The sequence below is a fragment of the Pleurodeles waltl genome, chromosome 9 (assembly GCF_031143425.1).
Source record: "Pleurodeles waltl isolate 20211129_DDA chromosome 9, aPleWal1.hap1.20221129, whole genome shotgun sequence".
In the NCBI taxonomy this organism is placed as follows: domain Eukaryota; kingdom Metazoa; phylum Chordata; class Amphibia; order Caudata; family Salamandridae; genus Pleurodeles; species Pleurodeles waltl.
Window position 1 is genome coordinate 64,157,443 of NC_090448.1, and position 26,837 is coordinate 64,184,279.

Here is a 26,837-nt window from a genome sequence, read left to right on the forward strand (position 1 = left end):
CCTTAAATGCTGATTGGGTTTAACAAATGCTTTTCACAATAAATATGGCAGGCCTACTGCCTTTGTCATAACTTCTCACATTAAACACATCAGTCTTACAGCTTTGATCATTGGCTTTCCACAATGACCAGCTAGGCCCTTCTGTAATGAGTATGCATTTTCATACAAGCCAAAAAGGGGCATACACAATGTCTGCCTACTTCTGATCTGAAGGCAACCAACATGTGAAAAGAATCAAAGGCCTTTTTTGTACTGTCTCTGAAAGCTCTTGTTCTGTTGTTCACATAATCTCTGGCGACTGCTGTGGGGTAAAGACCGAAATTAAAATGTTCAGGGTGAGGTTTTCCCAGAGTAAAGTGTTGTTGGGGAACACATTAACTCGTCTTTTTTTTCCTTCCTTCTTGGATGGGTCCCTGTGATGCAAACAGGTGCAAAATGTAAAATTTAGATTTACTTTCTGGCTTAAAACTTGTTTTGCACTGGAAAGTAGCCCTCAAGTCAAGCACAGTAGACCTGTGTGCTAACGCACAGAACTTTGCGTCAACGTAGTGTATAATAGATTTTGAATTATGATGCAAAGGCCTATCTACCACAAATGGAGGCAGGGCTTTGTGCAAAAATGTACGCTTCCTCGAGACATATGTAATATTGGATAAAATATTTATTTTCTCTAAACGTTTCCAACTTTGTATATATTCTGTAATGTACAGCACACGTACAAAATTGGGTACGTTTTAAACTATGTAGAAGCAAGGTATTTTGTACTGGAAGGATACCCTCCAGTAAAAAACATATTCTAGCCATCGACCCTATACCCTTGCATTCTGGTGAAAAGGTGTGTGCAGGGCTCAAGGTTGCGTAAGGTATGCCAGCCCAGAGGAGAGAACACCAGCGCCATATCTTTATAGATCTGGCACTGTTCGCTCTCTCCCTGGGATGCAACGCGAGACGTAGCATTGGTGCATCTGGTGCAGTGACACCAGGGCCCAGAAGGATCAACTGAACCTTGAGTATTGCTGTATTTTATAATTCCAACAGCAGCCAGGTGGGGCATTTCCTTTCGTGTAATAGGGCCCACGACACAGTGGCTATGCTACTAACCCTGTGGTTTTTTTTAGTTGCAGAAAAGCATCTTTTTTAAATAATACTCACAGTGAGATTAAGGTTTTAAATGTCACCGTATAGAAGCGTTATTAGTAACATGACTGGGCACGGTGTAAACAACACACACCCCAGCACGCTATTGCGTTCCCAGTTGTCTTCTAATTCCCCAAATATTGGTGCAATGTTTTACAATAACTAGAAAATGAATTATTTCGTTTCACATTTATGTATTGTTCGAGGTTAAGCAACTAATTTCCGGTTCACATAATAAACCTATTTTTTAAAGAAAAAAAATAATAAAACAAAAGTAAGCACACGGAGTTCTCTATGCCGCGGGACAAACTGCAACAAAAGCATTGTCAGGAGCACGGAACCAGCCAGGTGGAAGGGAAGATAAGAGGACATTTTGGAAGCGGAAATGCTGTTTCCTAGTCTGTTCTGCTTCCTGTCACCCTCGTGGTGTTGTTGGGTCTGAGAGCAAAACAAGGCAGGCCTGTGGATCCCTTCTGCAGCGCCCATGCTTTGGATTCAGACCCCGTCTGAAGAAGAACAACAGCTCTGCCGAAGATTTTTCTTCTCCAGAACAGCATGAGAGGAATATTGAATGAGATTCAGCTATGATTGTCTTTTTTTAGCTATAATCGCTCTTCCTGAGCAAACAAAGTGGTTGTCTGGGATGTACATATCATATATGTGTGCTTCATGATCAGGCGTGCCACCACAGGTCCAGGAGGGTAGGAGCTCTGCCATGTTGTGAGGATATCCGCATGAAATGCAGTCACATATAATTCATGTAAATAGGTTTCATTTACATACTTACTAGACTTAAAATCTAGAATGGACCCTGCTCTCTTGGGCCTATGTTGGACACCTCTACTACACTCACTAAGAGAGCAGAAACTCCAAAGAAATGTACTAATGAGAGGTGAGATTTTAGAAGAAACTGTCCATCTTAACATGAGGATTTAATCACACAGGGTAGAAGTATAAACATGTTATGTATTATATATGTATTTAAACCATCTCATCTTTACTCTAACAGGCTCCACACAGATTATTTCAAGAGACTCCATTAACCATAGCAGAGCCTTACTTAGAATATATTTTCAATTTAATAACATAACATTGTAGAAATCATTTTTTCAATTTCTTGCTGCTCTATATCCCCTAATGTCCTGACAAAGTCGAGCTAAACAAATTGTGCTGGCGGAAATAGGTTAATAGGTTGATCAAAATGAGCACATGTAATGTAAGGACAATTAAAACAAATCTGCAATCACTGTATATGTACAATCACCTAACCCACTATAACAAAAAAGTAACATAATAATTGAATTCATTTTATTGCTAGAGTGAAACCAAAGCAAAACTGGCACATGGGAATATGCCCTGCAAAAAATGTTTTTTAGAGGATCCTACCAAGAATAAGAAAGTTGTTCATGTCTTTCTACCAGAAAATATACTTGTTGCAGACACTTTGTGTGTTTTTTTAATTTAACCAGTTTGGTCAAGTTGGTAAAATTGCAAGTGTTTGAAAAACACGTTCCGAAGTTATCACAATTCATCTTTGCAAATGTTACTCCCTTCTAAAAATAAGCAAATAAAGGCACAGGGAAAGGTGCAATGGATTCTAGTATCCTGGGTATATCTACAATGCAGGAATTATGCTTCAGATGTGAGTTAGAACAATTTTAATTGGGTGGGGGTGAAAATACACTGCATATATACTACATCAACACTATTGGTGCTAGGGTTAGGAGGTTTGGGGTTCAGTTAGCAGTTAGGTTACAGTTGGGTGGGGTAGAGACTGAAGTATTATTAACGGATAGGCCTCAATTTAGGGTTAGCATCAGTTGGTAAGGAGTTAGTGTCACAGTTTGGAGTAAAAGTGTACGCAGGGCACGGTTTAGGATTAAGGTAAGGTTTACCGTCTTTTAAAATATCATAACATGAACCAAATATCGTCTGACGAAAGTATTGAGTCCTAGATGTAATTTACAAAAATATCATCACATTAAAGTTCATGATAAAACAATCTGCAAAAAGTGAGACTATATTTTGTAATTAGGATACAATGTTTTTGTCAAGAACATTCTACATACAGGCTTACTGTTAGGGAAAATGTTAGGTTCAAAGAAGCTGTTTGGTAATGTAATGAGATCATGTAGTAGAGTGTATCTATGTACATATGATGTAGTGGTAGATAGACATGTAGGTGTGGAAGGAGGCCAATCGCTTTTAAGGTATCAACGTGCATCCTTAGTTGGCCCTTTGCATATAAGGTTGCTGGCTCAGTTTCCATGAGTGATGGAGATGAACTAAAAGGGAAGGAATGTTGTGCAATATAACTAAAATTGAATGAAATATTCGAAACACAATGAGTGAAATCCTTAATAGGAAAGGTAATTAATTCCCAAAGCATCTCTCCAGCAGAAGGCCTGGAGACAAGACCTGCTAAAAGAATTATGGAAAATAAAAAGTGAGGTCTAGTATTTAAAATGTTACTAACACTACACACATTGTATGGTTTATGGGGATAAGTAAAAAGAATGAAACAAAGACAGGGAGTTTCACTATGTCGTAAATGCCAAGTGTCTCTTTGGTGAGTGCAGGCACTACAACAGTGGGGAGATGCAGAAGACATGATCCTACTAATTGTTGTTATAACGTCCTATGGCCTTAATACATCAGAGGTACTTAACATTGGGTTAGGATAATAATTAGGTTTAGGCTTTGGATTTGGATAAGCGGAGACGTAGCTCTTTGGATGATGTGAAGGCGCCAGTGTGTTAGCCAATAACATTATTTGCATGCTCAGTCTTTGTAGTAGGAGGTAGGATTTAGGGTATGATGTACCCGTTTTGAGGATGCAGTGGTCTTTTTGTAGTGGCTAATTACATAGATGCTGCTAGTGGTCTAAATATAGTGGCACTCAAGATAATAACACTGGCAAAACACAAAATACATTTTCCACATTTTTAGGTCTAGCTTGACAGTGCAGCCATCAACAGATGTAATGAGATAAACCTAAAACAAGCATTTGCAATGCAATGGGTCTTGTGTTTACTCAAGTTAGATATATTAGCGTTGTAAATTCCTAACTGGACTTTTCTTGCCACACAAATTGAAAATGAAAAGTAAAACAGTTGACATAAGCAAGCCGATTCAAAGAGCCACGGTCGCCATGAGCTTGAAGGAGAGACACAAAAGGAAAAAGAAGTTTGCTTGCAGTCAAACGTATCGGCAAACGTGCAATTATCCATGTAACAGGGTCATTCCCCTAGGCAGTAACAAAACGGCCTCAAGGCGGGACAAACATAAAGCATTTACCAATGTCATCAAGGGATTTTTGAAAGGCAAGCCCACAAACAAGTGGAAGTGATGGGCGTGAGGTGGGGTTGGTTAAAAGCCCACATAGATACCAACACGTCGGAAAAGCAGCACTTGCGGCTGCTATGCTTGACCTAAAAAGCTTTCAGAAGTTCTATAGGGAAGGGCTTTAGCTCTGTCCTCATGTCGATAGCCTGGACTACTTGTTTTGATTGGACAGAAGCTGTGGGCTTTCACAGAAAATGTGCTTCTCCTCTGTACAGCTGTGATTATTTTATTATTTATCCAACTGCTTCAGCCACCAGCAATATGGCTATCTGAGCATGAACTTACAGGGGCATACGCAAGACACTGTAAAGTGTCTTAGATAACTAGATAATTGACAGTGTTTGGTTTTCTCTGGCACCTGCACAGATTGGAAGACGGCAGTCATGGGGAATGTATTGCAGGATGAAGCCCTTCCAGTGGCGTGACAAAGGCCCCCGCAGCTCTCCTGGATGGGGGAGGGGGAGCTGAGCTCCAGAGGGCCCACTCAGCATAGTACACTGTGCACGGGCGGCAGGCCCCTGACTGGGTCCATGGGGACAGGGCACCCTCCAGGGACTTCGCAGGGGGCCCCCTCAAGTTTCGTTACACCACTGGGCCCTACCATCATTAACTTTAGACTTCAGAGTGCAGTTTTTGTGTTTGAGCGCAGCATGGGATGCCCAGGGCTACATTAACCTACATGGAGTTTTAGGTCCAGCCTGACAGTGCAACTTTCTTCTTACCCTATTTAATCAACATTACCTAGCTTTCAGTGTAGTACAGAGAGAAGGGGTTAGAGTTCACCCACATATCGTTTTTCCTGTATAAAGGGTCTAATTGGGCTGAATGTGTGTGCTTCAACTAAAAAGAGTTAGTGTATAAACTCTTTGGCTTGTGGGAAAGCTTATACTTGACACAGCAGGACTGAATTGGTTATCGTGACAAGCAGATGATCACAGTTATAGGCCTGATCTGTTTATTATGAAATGTTATGATAAAGGCACTAAACCTGACATATTTATTGTGAAAATAATATGCTAAAGTAAAGAGGAATTTAATTTAGGTGGGGAATGTTATTTCTCCATATTAGCTTACGGGTAGTTTGTTTCATAGACATTCACAGTAGGTAATGGTTTTAGTTTCTGTAGCCCACTCTGACAAACTCTGGCGCTTTTCAGTACGATGATGCTTATTGATAATGATTGAATGATGAATATTGCTTTGCTAGCTGTATTTTGCTACATATTTGCAAGCTTGAACCTGATGTATAACAGTTGCCAGTTTATGTGCAGTTTCATAGTCCTTCATTGTTCATTTCGGAAAGATAATGCCAGATTTCATAGGTTTGATCACTGTATTATGAAACGTTATAACAAAGCCATTAGGTCTGATATACTTACTGTGAAAGGCGTGAATTAAAGAAACAACAGGCTTTAAAGTATGGCTTTTGTTATTAGACTATGCTAAAGCCTGTAGGCAGGTAGTTTGTTATAATTAATTTTACAGTATACTGTGGTTGATAAGGGTTTTGGTGTTGGTTAGCCACTCAAACAAACAGTGAGGTTTGAGTTGTTTATGGTGACAATCCAATGATAAAGGCTAAAGGCTTGATTGTTCATTATTTAAGATTACCATAAGGCAGTAGGCCTGGCATATTGATTGTGATAAGCATATGTTAAAGACAATAGGCATTTATCAGTAGATTGCAGTTACTCTGAGTTAAAATATATATAGATAGCTTTTTGTTACCTAGAATCTCACAGATTACTTTAGCAATCAAGGATTTTGATGTTGGTTAGATCTGCACTGTGAGAATCCCTGTTAATTTCTGTTACAAGAGAGAGTAATTTGCTTTGCTAAGCGTAATTGTGTACACATTTGCAATTTTATGACCGTTTGCGCGATGGCTGCCTTATGGGAAAGCTTACACTCAGTCCAAGAGGCTTTAGTCGGTTGGTTGGCTATCAGTAGCAAAAATATTTCCAATGCCATAAGTCTGATCAGAAAAAATATGGAGTAGGTCTGAGCTCGTTATGGTGACACGTCAATTATAACAGCTATGGGTTTGATTGGTGTGCAGGTGTGCAGGGAAATGCTAAGCTAGATACTATAGGTGTACCTTTTTATTATGAAAAGTTATTTCAAAAGCAGTAGGCCTGGCTTATTTATTGATTGTGAAAAGCATATGGTAAAGCCAATAGGCCTTTACCAGTGGATCTTTATGACACTAGGTTACAGGCCTTCAGAAAGGTATCTGGTTACATGTAACCCCACAAATTACCGTAGTAGACATGTGTTCTGGTGTTGGTCACCCATTCTGATAATTCCTGGAGTAGAATTCAACTGTGATGATTCCTATTGAGAACAGTATTGTACATTGTTTTGTCAATTGTGATTTTGAACATATTTTTAATTTTATAAATGTATGCCCATATACAGTTTATGCACACTTTAGTAAGCCTGTGTTGTATACAGTATCAAGCCATTGGTAAAAGCTACAAGCTTTACTGGTTCACAGGGAAAAGTTATGTCAGATTCCTTAGTTTTGATCTGTTAATAATAATAAGCCTTACTTACTTATTGTGAAAAGCATGTGTCAACTGCAATAGGCCTTTAAGGGTGGATTGATTTTACACTGTGCTACAACCTGTAGTTATCCAAAATTACTGTGAGAGGCAATGGTTTGGTGTTGATACCCAATCCAAACCATTGAGACAGACAATTTACACTATGGCAATCCTTATTAGTCTCTGTTAGTAGGGATTTTATATTGTTTTGACAGTTGCATTTTGTAAGTATTTGTAATTTTACTACGGTATCCCTAGTGGTTGCCCTGCAGGAACCAACCCAGATAAGTCAATACAAGCCAATGATGAATGTTATAGGCCTGATTGTTTATAATGAAAATTACAATAACGGTAGTGGGTCTAATATATTGACTGTGAACATCATATGTTAAAATCAGTAGGCACTTAAGGGTAGATTGTTATCACTCTGTATTAAAGTCTAAAGATAGGTATTTAGTTTCAAGTAACTTCACAAATTGCCATAGTGGGCAAAGGTTTTGGTGCTGGTTACCCCCTCTGAAAAACTGTAGCTATAGAAGATTTTCACTCTCAGAATCCTTGTTAGGTCCTCTTAGGCAAGAAAGTACTTTGCTTTGACAACTGTAATTTTGTATGCTATGCAATTTTACAACTGTACGCCTGATGGTTACCTTGTAGGAAAGCTTCAGCTCAGTATAGGAAGCCATATTTGGTTATGGTGACCAGCCAATGAAAACAGCAAGAGACCTGATTGGTTTACTAGAAACAATATTTCTGATTGCATAGGTCTGATCTTTTTATTGTGCAAAGGGATGGTAAACCCCGTAGACAAGAACTGACTGCTGAGTTCTTAAATGCAGAAACTGTTTCATAGCAATTACAAAGTATCATCGACTCTGTTCCAGGCCTGGCTGAACAACTCAAGATCACCTGGAGTCACTGAGCATCTATCTTACTACTCCCCATCTCCTCAAGTGAAATCCTCCTAATTAGCTATTGCATCAGTTAAAGATAGGTGCCTGGTTACTTTTACAAATGATATCTGAATTTCTAATCAAACAAAAATTATAGTACTAACTAGTCTGCACTAAAGACCATGGTAAATAAATAATGTACTCTGACAACATACTCTGACTTCCACAGTGCAACCCATGTTGCATGTTTTGTCTCCTGAGCTTTAAATTGATGCTTTCTGAAAAGCTCTGCTAAATGTGCCGGTCTAGGACTCTTTTGAGAGATAAGTTTCAATAATAGATTTGTTTGGCAGCACCAAATATAAGTGACTTAATGGAGTTGAGAAACCATTGCTTGGTGCGCAGAAACGTCAGAAGGCATTCCAACCCTTCATGATCTTCTCTAGTTAATGACTCCACACTACCGTATGCCATGCATGCAGGGCCAGCTTCAGCGCTGGTGGCGCCCTGTGCGACAGTCTATTTGGGTGCCCCCCACCCTATGACCACTTCCTCGGATTCCCATCACTACCACCCGGCAAATGTGCCTCTCATCTCTCCATAGCCTAACTTTCACATAGATTCATTTGTTTTGAAAGTAGTTGTAAAGGCTGGCTTTACTGATCCACTCAGCCAGCCACATAAAATATAGTTCTGTTCTTTGCAGCAGTTATATTAACCCTCTATGCTACTTTATGGCGAGTCAAAGCTGCCTCTAGATAAAACTCCCATCTGTCTCCCTAGAAAGAACATTAATCACAAGAGGTATCTTGACATTTTAATTGCTTCCTGAAAGCTGGACGCAAAAGAAACATTTCAGGAGGTGCTTTTAAATCACAAGTTTATAAGCTATTGCTAAACACAGTGCCCCCCTGAGGTCTGTGCCCCCCCAATCCAGGTCAGCACCCGGTGTGGCCGCACCGCTTGCACCGCCCTAAAGCCGGCCTGCATGCATGTTTCTTCATGTACTTCTGTCCAAATCTTTCAGCAAAATGCAATTACACTGGGGCAGTGTCTGGTTCCCAGAGGTAGGAGAGCTCATCCTCCAAGAGGGTAGTTTGAAAACTACCCAGAGGGTGCATGTTTATGTAGGGTAGGAAATCCTCTCTATTACTTCTGGAAAGTATACAATTTATCCAATCCCTGTTGCAAGATCGTTTGGGTACTAGGGTCAGAGACCAACTTCTCTTGCTTCTGAAGGGTCCACAGACAGCTGAAGCCTTGCTGGGATATGGTTTGGTATTTGGGTTAGGGATACCCATCTCCTACTTCAAAGGGAACTGCACATGGTCCAAGCCATGCTGGGACATGGTGTGGCTTCTTGATTCAAAGACCCCTTTCTCCTCTCTCAGAAGTTTCTGCAGTCAAGATATGCCAGGAGATCGTTTGGCCCTTAGGTCAGTGAACCCCATTTTCAACTTCAGCATCCTTTTCAAGCAGTCCAAGGCATGCAGGGAGTTGATTTGTTCCTTAGGTGAGTGAGACCCATCTCCTGTTTCAAAAGTGTCTGCACATGGTACAAGCCCTGCTGGGAGTGGTTATCTCTGGATGATCAATCCACATCTACTTCAGGTGCCAGAGGCGAGTCCAAGCCGCGCTGGGAGACCATTTGACTCCTTTAGTTGGGGTCCTATATCTGCTGCTTTAGGAGTTCGGCAGATAGACTAATCAATGTTGGGGGATTTAATTGATCCCTAGTTTGTAAATGTCCTGGTGTTTTGTTATATAACTGTAAGTGTATTATTAAAAATACGAAGCAAAGTGCAAAAAAGTCAAAAAAAGATAACGGAGGAGTGAGAGACAGTGTGAGAGAGTGAGAAAAAGATACAAAGAGATTGAGGAGAATGAGATGAATGAGGTGAAAGACAATGACAGTAAGGCAGAAAGTGACAGAGGGAGAGCGAGAGTGAGAGAAAGTGTAACAAATTTAGACTAACTTTGAATTTCATGGACTACTGGAAGGAGCATAAGAAAATGGAATCAATGAGAGGGGCACAATAGAAGCTGTAACATGGAAGGTATTGGGACCAGGAAATAGAAGTGAAAGACCACAAAATGATGTATAAATCACAATCTTGCAGTTTGGCATCTTTGGGTTCTCTTCCTCATCTTTCCAAACACTGTGCCAATTCCCATATTTTTAAAAACAGATTTGGGTCTCACATAACAGGGAAAACCTAACCTATGATATCAATGACCCTTGTAGCAGTGCCTTGATGGTAAATTCTTTGCTTTGCAGTGCCTACACCGAGCCCTTCAAAACCTGCCCTGTCTCAGAGGTGCCCGCAGCGGACACAGTGTCCGAAGAAGAGGCCAAGACTTCAGGGGATGAGGAGAGCGCCCCCGCGGAGGCCAGCCTGGGTCCCAAGGTAACCGCTTGACTACATGAAATTGAGTGATGAGAAGGCCAATATGAACACCTGTTTTCCATGCGGAGTGTCAATTACTATGTTTTGTCCAATATAGACATATTGACCATTAAAGTATTCTATGCACTAAACTACCAGCAGCCTTTCAACCAAGGTATTTCAGCAAATATCCTTTCTCAAATTGGTTTATACATGCACATCTTCAAAAAGTGAACTGGACTCATATTGCTGGGCACACTTAGATGGGATCTTTGTCAACCATTCACTGGTAAAGATGGGAAACATATATCCTCTTAGCTGGACAGACCATTTCTTAATCACCTTTTCAGTGACACTTCCTAGGGTGGAAAGTCCGGTTGCACAAAGGGCCATTACATATAGAAGATGGAATAAAGTATCATACCTACAGCTTTCAGCAGCTGTAGAGGAAACCCTAGTAGGAAAGTTTAGCTCCTCTAATCCTTCCCCAGAAGATTTTAGCACAGGGGTTTTGGAGGAGGTAGAAAAGTCCCTATATATCTATATCAGTTGCAGCAGCCAAACTCTGGAATACATTACTGGATCACAGAGCAGGATTGGACACACATATCGCCTTCTGTAAGCAACTTAAGACCTGGCTCTTCTCTCATCCTTAATTGGGCTTTTTATGGTCTCCTCCTCCTTTATTTCTTGTTGCTTTTTCCGCAGGCAACACTTTGACGCCCTCTGGGCATAATGTGCTTTAGAAATAACAAATACAAATACAGACTAGGCAAACCCAATGTAGAGTCCATTGCACTTTGGAAGCCTTCAGATAGTATGTTATGGAGGTAGACCTTCATGTAGTGTGCTAAAGTGGGTAGATCTTCATACACTAACTTACAGTGGGAACATGTTCATATTCAGTATTACATCAGGTACACCTTTAAGCTGTGCATTGCACCGAACAGTCAGTCAAACAGTATGTTATGGAGATAGACCGTCATGTAGTGCACTACAGTGGGTAAATCTTCATATAGCACCATACCATAGGTACACCTTCATATTCAATATTACATCAGGTACATCTTCAAGCTGTGTCATTTAAACGGTTTATTACAGAAGTAGACCTCCATGTTATATATTACAGAGGGAAGATCTTCATAAAGGGACTGATTCCCAAAGGTCAACCTACACATCTGTGTAAGTTTACTATTTTTTTGGTATTCACAAACTATGAGTTAATAGTACGTCTTCTGACTGCGGATAATTTGCAGTCAGGGTGGAGAACTCTGCATGTAAAAAGATAGGGTAGACCTTTATGTAGTGCATTACTGCAGGTAGGTCTTCATACAGTATGTTATCGTAGGAACGCCTTTATATCCTGCGTTTCAACAGGCACATTTCAAGCTATGCATTACAGCAAGCAGACTTCCAAACATCGCATTACAGGGCATTCATGTAGTGTTTTACTGTGGGTAGACCCTTCAGCATGTTACAACTGGTACATCTATTTATTCTGTATTACTGGAGTTACCCCTTTATCCTGTGCAGTACTACAAGCGGACCTACAACAGTATATTACAATAGGTAGTGCATTACAGTATTAGATGTTTATACGGTATGTTACAATAGGTGCCCTTCATATTCTGAGTTACAGCATCTTCGTGCTGTGCGATACAGCAAGCTGACCTACAAAAATGTATTACAATAGGTACACCACAATATAGTGCGCTACAAAGTGCCCATATTCACAGAGTAGGTTGCAGTAGATACTCTATCATACTGTGCTGTGACAGGTACACCTTCATACAATGCTCTGCAGGAGGCTCTTCTTCAAACAGTAAGTTACGATAAGTAGACCTTCATAAACTGCAGTAGAGCAGAAAGTGTGTAATACAGTAATTTACATAAGCCAGATCCTTAAAAAGCTCACCACCCAACCATATGCTACAGGAGGTAGATCTTCGGATTATATTTTATTTGTTTATTTCCAGCACAGAGTAACATCCCAATCAGTAATGTTGAACATTAGGACAGGTTTTCACTTCAGTAAAGACAACAGATGACCTGCGTTGAATTACAAAGATTAGTACAGCTATAAGTGGTATTTGTTAAATAAGCTGTTGTAGGAGGAGCAGGAACATGAAGGAAAAAGGGGCATCTGAATACAAAACATCACAAAGGCCTAGATTCACTAAGGATTGTGTGTATCCTCAGGTGCCACGGCTCAGTTTTTAGATTGGCTTTCATAACTGTAAGTAAATCAGTTCTATGGTTTGCATCACTTTGGGCCATGCAAGTGTCCATGTAAGACCTTGGTCCACAACTGCCAAAGTTTCTAAAATAAATCAGTGTGGTCGTCCATCGTGTGAGCCCACAAAGGCGGAAGGACAGGAATCTGGATGGTGTGGATGGTGGTTTTGGTGCAGTTAAGACGTGTTGATTTATGCATTTTAAGTCATGTGAGGCGATATATCGGGTTATATGGTATCAGAAAGGTAACCTGGGGATAACCCATGAATTACGTTAGACTACCATAAAACGTTTGTTAATGGCCACATACATAGCAGAAAGCCAACCTGCTGGATGGCGATGATGTGAAGTACAGGTCTTTCTAGGGAAATTGTATAGTACTCTAGTAAAGCCGATTAAAACTTTGTCAAGGCAAGTGAAGGCATGATGAGGAAGACACACTAAAAGATTATTGCAATAATACAGTTGTCCAACAAGTCATTCAGTGCTTTGACTGTGCTGATGTGAGGGTGAGGATGGATTTTATATATAGTTAAGATTTGATATCTTCCTGCAGTAGCAGGGGTCGACATGGAAGATTCCAACTGAAAGGAGGAGTTTAAAAGAATACCCATGTTTCCTGTGGGAGTGATTAAAGTCATCATATTCAGAGGGAACGAGATAGAGCAAGGAATAGAGCTTGTGATAGAAAAACAGGGAAAGCACAGGACCCTCATCTTAGATGGGTTCAACATGATGGAGTGTATGGTCAGTCAATGATGAACTGCTGTAAGACACTCATATAACTTTGTAGAAAATTGTAGGAGGGATAAGAAACTTAAAAAAGAAAATATGTTGTGGGTGTCATCTGTATATAGGTGGTAAAAGAACCCAAAAGAGGATGTTAAGCACTGTAGTGCGATATATTAAGTAGACTTTAAACAGGACATTTCAGTGGGCATTCCCTAATGTAGCATCTTGTAGCAGGTAGCGGTTTATAGAGGTCATTACAGTTGGAAGACTATCAGATAATATGTTAGAGTTTATGTGATTTGTTTGGCGGACAGACAATCATACAGTGTATTAGAACATTGGAACGTTGGCAGCTCCATTGAAAACAATGGGGTGCTGCGGGCTTTTACTGTCCGGTAAAAGCCCACAGCGCCAACATTCGAATGTTCTCTTTGTTCACAGCAAGAGCTGTAAACAAAGCATCACGGAGCCCGAGGTGATTTTAATCCCCTCGGGCTTCGTGAGGAATTTGTTTTATCTAATAGAACATTCTGCCCTGAGTGGCAGAATGTTCTAATAGCCTTAGAACCTGCCATAGCGGGCTCTACCGGCTATTAAAGGCCCTCTCCCTTGTTAAAAACGCAGGAGCGGGCCTTTAATAGCGGGTAGCGCCCGCTATGGTGGGTTCTACGGCTATATTAGAATAAGAAGACCATCGAACAGCACATATCTCCATATTGTATAATATGCATAAACTGATGTTTGCCTACTGTTATGAAGAATACAGTTACTCAACACCTTAGCCTTACGCTATTTAAATTGTACTGGGACAAGTAGATATTCATGCAATGAAGTATCCTCACAAGGAAATCGAAGAGTTTAAGCATACAGATTTGTCACTTCTGGGTCTGGTCATGTTCTGCCGCTCCTCTTAATTTTTAGGTCTGGTTTCACTGCACACCTGTTTCCAAGACATAATAATGTGAATACAGTGAGTGGGCTTTGCGTCACCTCCAGCTATTATCTTGTTTTAGTCAGCTCCCTTAAGCCATCACTTTGAGATTTAGGGCCTAATTTACATTGTGGCAGAGGGGAATAGTCCATCACAAACGTTACGGATATCCCGCCCACTGAATTACAATCCCATGATATCCTATGGAGATCGTAAGAAGGCGGACAGGATATCCGTCACATTTGTGATGCAGTTTTTCCTTAGCCAAGATCTAAATCAGGCCCTTTGACACCATACTTCAGCCCAAAGAGTAGTCATACCTAATGACATGTTATTGCTATTTGATGTATCATACCACCGCCTAGTACGAATATCTAATTCATTTCATGAGTTGCATTCTTTCCATAATGCAGAAGCCATCTTAGAAAGAAGGCTTCTTTTTCTAAAAGAAACACATTCTGCATTATAAGAAATGCCTTCTCAAAGTATGATCTAAAAGTAAGTATTTAAGTCTTCTATAATATGTGTTGTGTTCTTTTTAGTACGGTTGGGCAAAAAATTCAGCTCCGCTGGCGGAGTTTGCAGGGTTTTGCCCACTTCGCGTTCCACTTGGAGTGCGGAGTGCCAGCGAAACTCCATCAACCGCCGTGTGGCAGAGTTTTTTCTTGCACGTGGCTCGCCAAATTTACGTTGAAAAGCATGAGCAATAATTTTCATTCCCTAGTGTCATTTTTGGGTGCTAGAACGCCTCCCGGTGCGATTTCTCAACACGGACAGTCGTGGCAGGTCACTACTGCTTGCATTTAGAAAACTGCTGCTTGTGTTCCAAAAGCATTTTAGAGCGTGGGACAAGTTTCTAGTATTAAAAATCAACACGGGCAGTGTGACATACCGAAATTCCACCACTCACGGACCTCTGCAGAATCTTGTGGAGTTTAAAGATAACTCTGTGGAATTCCACTGAGTGAAACTCTGCGATTTCCTCCCAGGCCTAATTTTTAGGTGTGGAACATTATGCTACGTAAAATAAAATTGTATATATTCTTTTTAAAAGTACCACTTGACAAATATTGTACATTGTTTACAAACTTTTCTTGAAGAGCTGTCTAATTAATTCACTCAGTCTCCTCCTTCATTCCTGGTGTTTGATTGCCTGATTACTTTTTATTTGGGCTTCTTTTGTTTTTCCATAACTTCTCTTATGTTGTTGGTTGCATCTTTTTGTGGCTGTTCAGTGTTGCTGCTTTTAGATCCAATGAAGACCTTGTCCTATGTCTTGAATGCAGTCATATAGTTATTAGAAGTAATGTAAAACGGCTGCATTTTAATTTTGGAGTTTTCATTGACAGTATTGAAAAACACAATCCAAGGAGGCTGCCACTTTCCATTTAACTCAAGATGTAACCCTTTTTCTGTTTATGCTCCTTCCTCTAAGTCTCTCCCTTCAGGGGTGAACCTTCTGAACCAAGAGCATTCTTCTGTTTCGTTAATCATGGGTTATATGCAATTCAGACTATCAAGGAAAATGTGGATTCCTTCATTATGTACCACACTCTTCCACAAAAACAGTATTCAGGAAGAGCTGAAAACCCTCCCTAGTACCTAATGATATTTTTCCCTATCAGAATGAAAAGTAGTGTTTCGGATTGTAGTAAGATTTTGGAGAATGTAGATGATTGTAGGTAATGTGTGAAGGTCTTGACTGCACTGTCTCCATGTAGAAGAGCATGGTTTTCAGTCCTTCTTTCATTCTGATAGCTTTCTCCACTCAAATGACAACATGTTCCACTAAAACCATCTTTCATGTTTATGCCCCTTTACTTTCCACCTATGGAGGTGAGCATTGTAAACATGAGCGTGTTTTGACTTCAGCTGTATTTAATGAATACTAACCTGAAAATCAAAGACTCCTTCAGTACTAGAGGAGACGTTATGCACCAGGCACTTTCACAAAAGCAACAAGACAGTAGAGGAATTCCAGTGAGAAGGAAAAAGTAGTGTCTGTGATTGCACAAGTGATTATGTGCCTGCAGATATTTTAAGGAAGATGGTGATTCTGCAGATGTTCTGTCAATGTGTTCCCTGTAGAGTCCACCATGCACAAGAGCATTGCCTAAGCTTAGTTACTTATCACATATTTATTTGTGTTTATTAGGATTTTAAGAAACCACAAATAAAGTATATCATATTAAACCATATTCTGTTTTCCCTTTCATGCTGTTTAAGGAAAAAAAGTTCAAGTAAACAGGGCATCTATTAATACCTTGTGCTAGTCTACGCTTGTGCTGATTACTCAACAGGGTCAGCTATTGGCAGCCTGGAGGATTGCACTATTGTGCTGCTGACAACAGGGACATCTAGCAGTGGCTGTGCTGCTGAGTCAACTGAGACATCTTGTATTAGCCTGGTGGGTTGTACACTTGTGATGTTGACTCAACTTGTGTATATGGTAAAAGATGTGCTACTGATTAGCACATTGCATCCAGATCCATGACTTTGCCAATGCTGTGCACTTGTGGTTTCAATAGGACATGTTTATCGTTCACAATAATTGTTTTTTAATGTCTCACATTGATGGAGATTTAGCTTTGTGGTCAGTGTGACTTTTAAGATCATCTAAGAACATTTAAGAACGTATGTATGTATGTCAAAGGAATGTAGGCAAAAGTATGGATGAGGTTAATGTTTGTGGATTGCATAAATAAGGGATATAAAGAGTAAATGTTTCCGAAGAGGGATATACAATTCAGTACTATTGGCAGAGGTTTGCCTGTTTATCCAGTTCACACACTCGTGTGTGATCCACAACTTGACCATATAATGTTGTTGCCATGGTAAAGTCATCCTAGTGAAATACAGAGGGGCCAGGCATGGCCTACTGGTACATCAAATCAGAAGCCAAATCTGCTCTTCATTCTCTGTGACTGCACTTCTGCAGTCTATCACTGGCCAGTCAAGACGTCACTTATTCACTCTCTCGTTAATGCCTTTATAGAGCTATTAACTTAAGCACTGGAAAGTTAATCCATTCATTGATCCAGCTAGCCACTGTTTCATCACTGGATCATTAATGTGCCTATGCATAAATGTGTGCATTGATCCAATTTCTTCTTCTTTATTTTGTCTCATGCATTACTCATTTAGGTCTTTATCTAGGGAACAGATGTGTAAATCTCATCAAGTGGACACCGAAGCACTGCACAAAAAGCTTTACAATATAAAAAGACTGTGGCACAATGAAAAAGAAGCACACAAAGAACATTAAACAAAACGTGGTTTAAAAAGTTAAGCCTTCAACTGCTTTCGGAGTTGCCGTCAAAGAGTGAGCTCACCAAATTGAGGCACAAGATGATTTCCAGAGCCGAGGACCTACAGCAGAGAATGCCTTGTTATGCATCCAAAACTTTTGGACTCTTGCAATGTTAAGGTGGACACAGTCTTTACTACTGGTAGTCCAAAAACACCCGAAACAACAAAGATTTATGCTAGGCCTTTCAGAATTACCACGGACTCTTATTTAGGACACTGCTCTAATGACAGAAATGTGCTGTTACTTAATTACTGCACATTTCTGACATTAAGACAGATTTTCAGTGGTACTGCAGTATTACCTCAGATCACAGAAGTTCCACTGCTGATTTCCACCACGAACAATTATGTTAAAAACAGCATGTTTTGCTGCAAAATAACAGTGGGTAGAGTAGTTATCCTAGCTTATGTTTGCGGGGATGTGGAATCGCTGGCACCGCACTAGAATGGATCCGCTCATTTGTACAAGGTACATCCTTTCAGGTGCTCGATAGATCTTACATCTCTAAGCGTACCTTCAGTACTTGTGGTGTCCCTCAGGGGTAGGCCTTGAGCCCGCTTCTTTTTAATGTCTATATGCGGCCTCTGGCAGGGATCGTGGAACCATTTGGACTAACTCTGGTCTCGTATGCAGATGACACCCAGTTGGTTGTCTCTTTCTCTAAAGCTCACCCAGATATGGGTACGGCACTAGGGCCTTGCCTGAAAGCAGTGGCTACCTGGATGTCGGGAAGCAAACTGAAGCTTAACAATGAAAAAACTGAGGTGCTGTTCTTTGGGAGAAATATGCCCCTAGTTAATTCCAGCCTACTAGACGGAGCCCCCACCCTACCTCCTCCTAAAAGCCTTATCAAAAGCTTGGGCGTCTGGCTGGATCCCTTATTATCAATGGCTCAACATGCCAACAGAGTAGCAGGCACTTCATTTGCCCTGCTCAGGACATTGAGGAAGGTTTTAACGCTATTACCGTTTCTGGCTAGAAGACTGGTTATTCAGGCGCTGATAGGCTCTCGGATTGATTATGGCAATGCCCTGTTTATAGGATCACCTAAATATGTTATCCAAAGACTGCAAAGGGTACAGAATGCTGCTGCACGCTTGCTTCTAAACATCCCCAAGCAACACTCTATACGAGCAGGAATCGTGTCCTTACACTGGCTCCCTGTAGAGGAGAGGATTCAGTTCAAGGCCCTGTGCCATATTCACAGAGCCATCTTCAACAAGAGTCCTGAAATGCTTAAAACACTGGCTCAGGTCTATACTCCAGCTAGGCCACTTAGATCCTCATCAGCCAACTTGATCATAGTACCGTCGGTGAAGAAAGCAAGATGGAGAGGAAGATAACTGGCATATCAAGGTGCTTTGCTCTGGAATAACCTGCCTCTCAATATAAGATCTAACTCTCAAGAGACTTCCTTTAGGAAGGACTTGAAGACCTGGCTATTTAAAATCTAAACTCCTCTACGAACATAAATAGCTCACTTCCGCTATGGCAATACAAGCGCTACGAGGCCTTCGGGCAGTTAGGCGCTATATAAATAAGTATAACATAACATAACTTAACATTATGTCCCATGATTTAACCCCAAACTTATGTGGTCCAGTTGTAATTTTTTCCATTTCCAGCACTGATGGCAGTTGAGTGGCAGTGGTATCACCATTAGCGTAATGCAGCCCAGGAGATCTAACTTTCCCACTGGTAGGTAGAGAGCATCTCCAGCAAATGTTCTGCAGAAGAGACCTGTGGCCAGCTTTATGAAACAGATAGATCAGGGCTGTAATTGCAGGATCTCCTAAGGTTGCAATCACTACTCCAGAGAACTATCAATGCTGATGCACGCCCGTGCAACCAGTTAAGTTCTTGGCTTTTCCATGAGCCCTCTTCCGCATCTTTAATTTTTGTGGAAGCTTCAAAATGGATGCTTGATGGGCCATTTTGTCCCTGTGGTACCAACAGTTTCTTGCAGTGCATCCACTGTTCCTACCAGGAAAACAATTTATGATTGGCACATAGGTATTTAATGATCTTGAATAAACAGTGCAATTCTTACTTAAGTTATCTTTTCTGACTGCAACTGTAACCTAGGTATTTTTAACCAATACAATACAGTTGAAAAATCGTATGATTAAGTCCCATTTGCTGAACACTTTCTTGATGGTGGCTTACTTTCTCACAGAGCAACTGCAAGTTCACCTGAGGGTTGTTTCCAGTGACGAGGGTTTCCTTGAGACTACGCCCTCTATTTCCTCTAGAAATATGCAATAAACCCCGGTTCTTGCAAGCAATGCGGAGAAAGACCTCATCCTTCAGACCTGCCTACTTTATCAAAATTCTCACAGTGTGAAGAGGGGGCAGGGCCTTGGAGGGGGTGTGTCCTCATGCAGAGAAGCACCTAAGATGCACTTGTCCCCCAACCCTGACCCCAAAACCCCTCCTCTAACAAAAAAATGAAAAGCTTGCTGTGACTGTTGCAGATGTCCTGGGGTGTTTTCACATCTATTAATGGACATCGGCAGTTAAAAGCCTCCAAAAACGAGCTGAAAACTTTACAGTGGTTTTCACCTGGTTTTCCCTGCCACCGTGTGATATTGGCTTCTCACCGGGAGACCATGTGAGGGGAGTCGATATCGTGTGTTACGCGGTGCCACCATGTGAGTTGGCAGGGACTGTCTCGTGCTCTCAGGCTTCCTCCGGATGCACAGGCTGGCAGTTGGCTGAACTCCCAGCAGGGCCAGGAGAATGCCTCCAACCTCTGCAGTGGCACCGTGGGAGCCGAAGAGACGCCCTTCAGTGCTTCGCAGAATTGATGAGCCTTGCCGGTTCTGCTAGGCTGTTAGAAAGCAAAGACGAGGCAGGCCTCCTCAGTGCCTGCTATTATCTGAACATTTAATTAAATCGACAAAATCAACTCTAAGTTGACATTTTGCTTGTGACAGTAAAGTGCCAAGGTTATATGGCACATTCCAGACTTCACTGAGATTCTGCTTCAGCCCTTCGGGGGCCTTTGAAAACTTCGAAGCCTCCAGTGTTAACGAGTGAATCTGTTTTGTAGCTCATCTTAAGGAGCAATTTGTTTTTCAGACCATTTAATCCCCCTCCAATGGCACAACAAACACCACACTCCTAGGGTTTCCATAAGGTCAAGGGCAGGGGCTTTTGGGTAAACTGTTCCATGTCTTAATGATGCTCACTAAAAAATGAAACATTCTTGGAAGTACCTATCCATACAACTACTATTACAAAATAGGCCCGCCCTAATTACCTGGCTTCTTGTGGTACACTACTGAGTAAATTGTTGGCTCAGGCACAGAAGTTAGGATACTTTTTTTTTAGCATTAATACAATTCCAAGGATAAAATTCTGGAAGTCATTCTATGTTGTTTGGAAGTCTAAATGTCCCCGTAAGAGTAAATGAATTTGAATGCAAAAAAAAAAAATTAGAAGTTGACAGTCGCGGCTGGCGACTAAGAAACGTGGCGGGACAGGCAGGGCGAATAAAACAAAAAAATAAAAAAAGTTAAAAAAAATAAACTTACCTGAACCTCCCTGCACAGCCGTTCTCCAGGCTCCCAGCCTGCCTTGCAGCCAATTATGACACTGCTCAAAGAAGCTGCTGGGCGGTCCAACTCGGACTGGGAGCCTGGGCTTGCTCTCTCCAACCCGGAGAGAGCCCTTGTGCGCCTGTGTGTTTGGACGGACCGAGACAGCTGGGCAAACATACACGTGTACTGAGGGGAGTGCTCTGTACACTTCCCTCACTGCTCATCACCCCATGGCCCTGCCCTTTTAAAAATAAAATGATAATAAACGTAGTTTATCATTTATTTATTTTTAAAGGATTTGCAGCTCCTGCTGCTGGAGGGAGGTGAGGGGGTGATGGGCCTCCGCTATAGCAGAGGAGCTGCCCCTAGAAGTTGATCATTTTGTGACGAGCCAGATGAAATCCCCCTGATTTCTATTTTTGGCCTGACGTCATAGCTCAGCTGTCTAACGACCTGTTGTTACCAATTCTTTACAATATACATAGAGTGGGCATTACCTCCATCCAAAGGGCATTTTCCTCTCACCTCATGCTATTGCCCGTTCGGTGTATCACTCCGCCCCCTGTGTAATGCATTACATTGCAAGAGGGTTATTTTGCTTCTCAAAATACCAAACATTATATTTATTACATCATACGTGCAATGTATATAAAAACAACTCTCTGTTTTGGATTTTTTTGACTGCAATTCGATTTTTTTTATGTTTTAGTCATGACTTGCATTTTGCATGTTAGAGGGTTTCATATACACAGATAAGCATTGACAAAACCATTCAGTCTGCCTTTAATATGCAAACATGCACAACTGCTGTTTGCATACTTCTGCACATTAAAGCCAGACCTATTGGCTTTGCCAATACTTGCTGATTTCAGAGAACAAAACCAAGGAGGAGCATTCACTGGCTTCATATGAGAACCAATGTAGGCAAATTCAGGACAAATTCGAAGGGAAACAACTGGACACCTAGTTTACAAATACTTCAGGGACGCTAATTCTTGAGTCCACATATCAAACAAAATTATGTGGTTACCTTCCTTGCTCATATTTTTAGAGCGTTTTTCTATATTTTTCTGGAATAAAAAGCTTAACTGAATCTCTGCTTGTTAATAGCATGAAAGGTAACAGTCAACGCAGCGGTCCTCTTTCCCTGTAGCACAAAATCCAAACTAAAGACGTCCACAAGGGTGCTGTCAGGTTCTATATATTTATATACGGTGCAAAAAAAATACTGTAAGCATCTTCACAGTATGCAAATACACAACATATATGGCATTTGAATTTTAATGTGCAACGTGACCTTAATTCCCTCACTGTGTTATTGATTGCACCATATATGATGTTTCATATGAAATCATTAATTACCTGATGACGTGATTTGAAGTTCACAATATCAGTAACATATGCGGTAATATCAAATTACATAGTTCGGTTTCTTGCCGCAAAATCTAGAGCAATTCACTGGTTAGTATGTTTGTGTTTATTTGTTTTTAGGCTCCACAAATGAAATTGCTCCCAGGCCCCTGCAGCCGATGTTGCACTGCAGTATCTACACAAACAACAGGAATACTGAACAACTTTTATATAGTGTGACAAAATGTACAAAAGCAACCTAAAAGGTCTACTCAAGTCATTAAAAACAACATTAACATCAATATTGATGGAAACAAAATGAATAAAGGAACAGAGAGACAGGGGTATAGACACTAGAGAGGCAGACTTCTTAGCAGCAGGAGTTATACAGCTGCCATGTTAAAATCAGGCTGTAAAATCAACATCTGGACTTTAAGAAACAAGGTTTCAGCGCCCTTTAAAGGTTCCTATAGAAGCTGGTATTGTCTCTCTCAAAGGGTTTGCACATTTCAGGCTCAGAGACCTGGTCGTGGACACAGATCTGGAAAAAACAACAAACAAACAAGGGACTTTAGGATGTTGGCAGGAACATGACTCTTCCTTCTGTAACTACTTCAGGTGCGTGGCACAAATCTTTCTAATTTATCAGACTTTTTATCAGATTATAAGAATTTGTGTTGTAATTTTGGAAAGCAATATATTCACAGCAGAAAAGGGCACTCAAGTACATATTGGAGGTACTTAGGACCGGATTTATGAAAGAGTCGCAGTGCTCCACACAAGGGGACCCTGGGTGACACAAAACCTACAATGAGATTTGCCAAGCCACACAAGACCACCTTGTGTGGCCCTGCGTGGCATGATAAATGTAGTGTAACACAAGGCAGCGCAAATCACTGCCTTGTGCTACACTGCGGCAGGGAGGTGTGCCATGAGTGGAGTGTGGGTGTTCCCATGCATCCACCCAGGCATGTTGACAGTCTCAGATTTACTAACACTGGTAGACCAGGGAATGCACCGGAGTTGTACACCTCCCCACCAAAGCCTCATCAAGGAGAAATATCTTTCTTTTTACTTGTTGTTTTCTCGTTATAAGTGTGCTGAATTGTGTAGCACAACTTGAAAGAGGAAAATCCCTCTGAGGATTGTTTTTGTACAGCAAGGCACCTTTCCTGCACAAAAACAATCCAGCCGACAAAGCAGGCACCCTTGCACCATGGTCCAAGGGTGCCTGTATTGGTGCTAGGCAGCAGTTTGTGAGCCAGCGCAGGCAGAGAGCAGGAATGTGCCAGATAATGTTAAATGCAGCCATTCCTCCCTCCTCCCTTTTCACAGAGAGCAGCAAAGTTGCTTGCTGCATTACGCTGCGGGAATATTTGATAAATATACACCTTTGTTGTTCGTGAAATTCCACATTCATATCAGTGACCACTTTCCATACTAACTGAAAGGACCGAGCTGTGAAGAGAACACATAAGGGGTCATTATGACCCTGGCGGTCACTAGACTGCCAGGGTCACGGTCGGACCACCACCAAAGTGGCAGTCCGCCAGCGACATTATGACTGTGGCGGAGCAGCCACGGTCAAACCACTGACACTGCCAGGCTGCCGCCAGCCTGCAGCCTGGCGGTCCCGGCGGTTGTAATCCACCAGGGCAGCACTGCAGGCAGCGCTGTTCTGGGGATTACAAGTCCCCATCCGCCAGCCTGTACATAGCTTTAAACACCGCCATGGAAAGGCTGGCGGTATGGGGGACTGGGAGGCCCCTGGGGGCCCCTGCAGTGCCCATGCACTTGGCACGGGCAGTGCACAGGCCCCCATGCACAACCACATTGCGCATTCCACTGCCTGAATTACGGGCAGTGGAATGCGCGACCTGTGCTGTTGTACCCGCTGCACCGCCATATTGCCGCTGGCTCCATTAGGAGCCGGCTGCAATGTTAAGGCTCTGGTTCCGCCTGCCGGCCCAGCGGGGAAGCCATAATAGGGCCGGCGAGATCCAGGCCGCACAGGGGGCCTGATGGTGGGATGGCATTGACTAGCAGCCTCCACCGCCTGCCAATGTTTTAATGAGGGCCAAAATGTACCTTTTTAATTACAAGAATAAGGCATAAAAAAGAAAACAAAAACATTGGAACACATAAACGTGGACCCCATATGCTTGCAATAAAAATGTTTTAAAAAATGAAAACCAGCGCATATATTTTAATGGAATTGTACAGATGGTTGATATGAGGAAGGTGTAGTTGGAACAGGTATGTAAGCCCCTTTAGCTTTCACAGACATCACAGTAAAGTGTGATTCTTACAGGCACCAAGAAATATTACTAACGGTGTTGAAATGCTATAACCTGTGAATACACAGAATAAGTACCAAAATATGAGTAATATTTCAGAAGAGGATTAAGAATGAAATGAACAAAACATTTGCACAATAAAACACTGATCTACCTGTCAAAGTATCATCACGAACGTCAGTTCACCGAAATGTCACGGGTAGCGGAAGTGACATCACACGCCATTTGACCTTTACTTTCGCTTACATATACACACACATCCACACATACACTGTCGCTCACATAAACACACACTAACCGGCAAGCACACACACAACATACATTTAAAAGCATTTTTTAATCACCTCATCTGCCAGGAATGGTCATATTCCAGCTAACTTTCCTCCATTCTTAGCACGAATCGCCCATGTGTTCTTGGCACTGATTTTGCCACCTCTGAGGCCAGGGGTCGCGAAGGCAATGCCAGGGGTCTCAAGGGGCAAACCAGGGTAAACAACGTCCATGGTGCACCTCTTTTTAGGCAGATGTGCACGTGGTCAGGCAAATAGTGCAATAGTGGCAATGACTGAAGTGGGCTGACTCATTGTTCCATGCCATGATCTGTGGTGATTTGAAGCAAAATGTAAATGATCATTGTAGAGACCAATGGATGAAGGATGCTGACCAAAGATCGTGTATGCATGTATCTATGAGTACGTATTTTTTATTTATGACTTTGCTTTGTTACATGAGGTAGGCAAGATGGTAAAACTGTCTCTAAGCCAGACCAAAAAAAAATACAGCATCATATAGCTGGCTTCCACCATCGTCTTCTCAATGTCCAGTCTATTTCGTTTCTCCTCCTTGCCTTCTTTTCAGCACAAATCTGGAGTGGATTTCTATTGGGATCGTCTTGGTATTGCGAGCAAGCCCTCTTTTTCTGGATTCCTCAAGTTGCAATAGGATTGTGGGAATTTGACTAAAGGGAAAAGGAGAGGAGAAGTTAGGAAGATTATATTTGGAAGTCTAGTTAAATACAGCCGTGAGTACTAAAGGAAAGGCTTACCTGTTCCTCTGACCGATGGTGCAGCAAAGAGCCCTTGACACACCAGGTACCAGGCAAAGACCCTTGGAAGTCAGACCAAACAAAGATAACTACTGAGAAGGAGGCACGATTAGAGGAATAACACGATACAAGGTACAAAAAGGACTAATGGGCAGGGGGAACCCTAAGCCTAAACTGCAGGAACCCAGGAAGGGATGAATGCAACAAAGGTGCAAGAACGAATACAGGTTTAAACCCAAGTGAAAGCAGGAGAACCTCAGCAACTATGCGACATGTTGCTACGCACATGTTTCCCATAAGAATGGCCTTGAGTACTACCCCTACTGCTCATACCCTGGAAGTGCTCACTGTAACCAGGAAGTGAGGGTCTGAAGTGAAATTGACTATGTATTGTAGTTTTCACAGACACAAAGGGGGTCATTCTGACCCCGGCCGGCGGCGGTAGCCGCCGGCCTGGCTGGGACCGCCAGAAGACCGTCCCGCGGTCAAAAGACCGCGGCGGTCATTCTGGGTTTCCCACTGGGCTGGCGGGCGACCGCCAAAAGGCCGCCCGCCAGCCCAGTGGGAAACACCCTTCCACGAGGAAGCCGGCTCCGAATGGAGCCGGCGGAGTGGAAGGTGTGCGACGGGTGCAGTAGCACCCGTCGCGAATTTCAGTGTCTGCTAAGCAGACACTGAAATTCAAAGTGGGGCCCTCTTACGGGGGCCCCTGCAGTGCCCATGACATTGGCATGGGCACTGCAGGGGCCCCCAGGGGCCACACGACACCCCTCACCGCCATCCTGTTCCTGGCGGTCGAAACCGCCAGGAACAGGATGGCGGTGAGGGGGTCGGAATCCCCCATGGCGGCGCAGCAAGCTGCGCCGCCATGGGGGATTCCTCAGGGCAGCGGAAAACCGGCGGGACACCGCCGGTTTTCCGGTTCTGACCGCGGCCATACCGCCGTGGTCAGAATGCCCTCAGGAGCACTGCCAGCCTGTTGGCGGTGCTCCCGCCGACCCCGGCCCCGGCGGTCAAGGACCGCCGGGGTCGGAATGACCCCCAAAGATTCCAACTCTCCAACCTCCAAACTTTCCAAACTTTTCCT

At 42.3% G+C, this 26,837-nt stretch overlaps 1 protein-coding gene across 1 annotated transcript in view; it reads left to right on the forward strand.

Moving 5' to 3' along the window:
* Positions 1–26,837, forward strand: part of FGD5 (FYVE, RhoGEF and PH domain containing 5) — a 397,552-nt gene that overhangs the window by 127,664 nt on the left and 243,051 nt on the right. Inside the window, exon 3 of the mRNA XM_069206301.1 lies at positions 10,200–10,329. Within this exon, the coding sequence (XP_069062402.1) occupies positions 10,200–10,329 (130 nt within the window). The remainder of the gene's footprint in view (positions 1–10,199; positions 10,330–26,837) is intronic.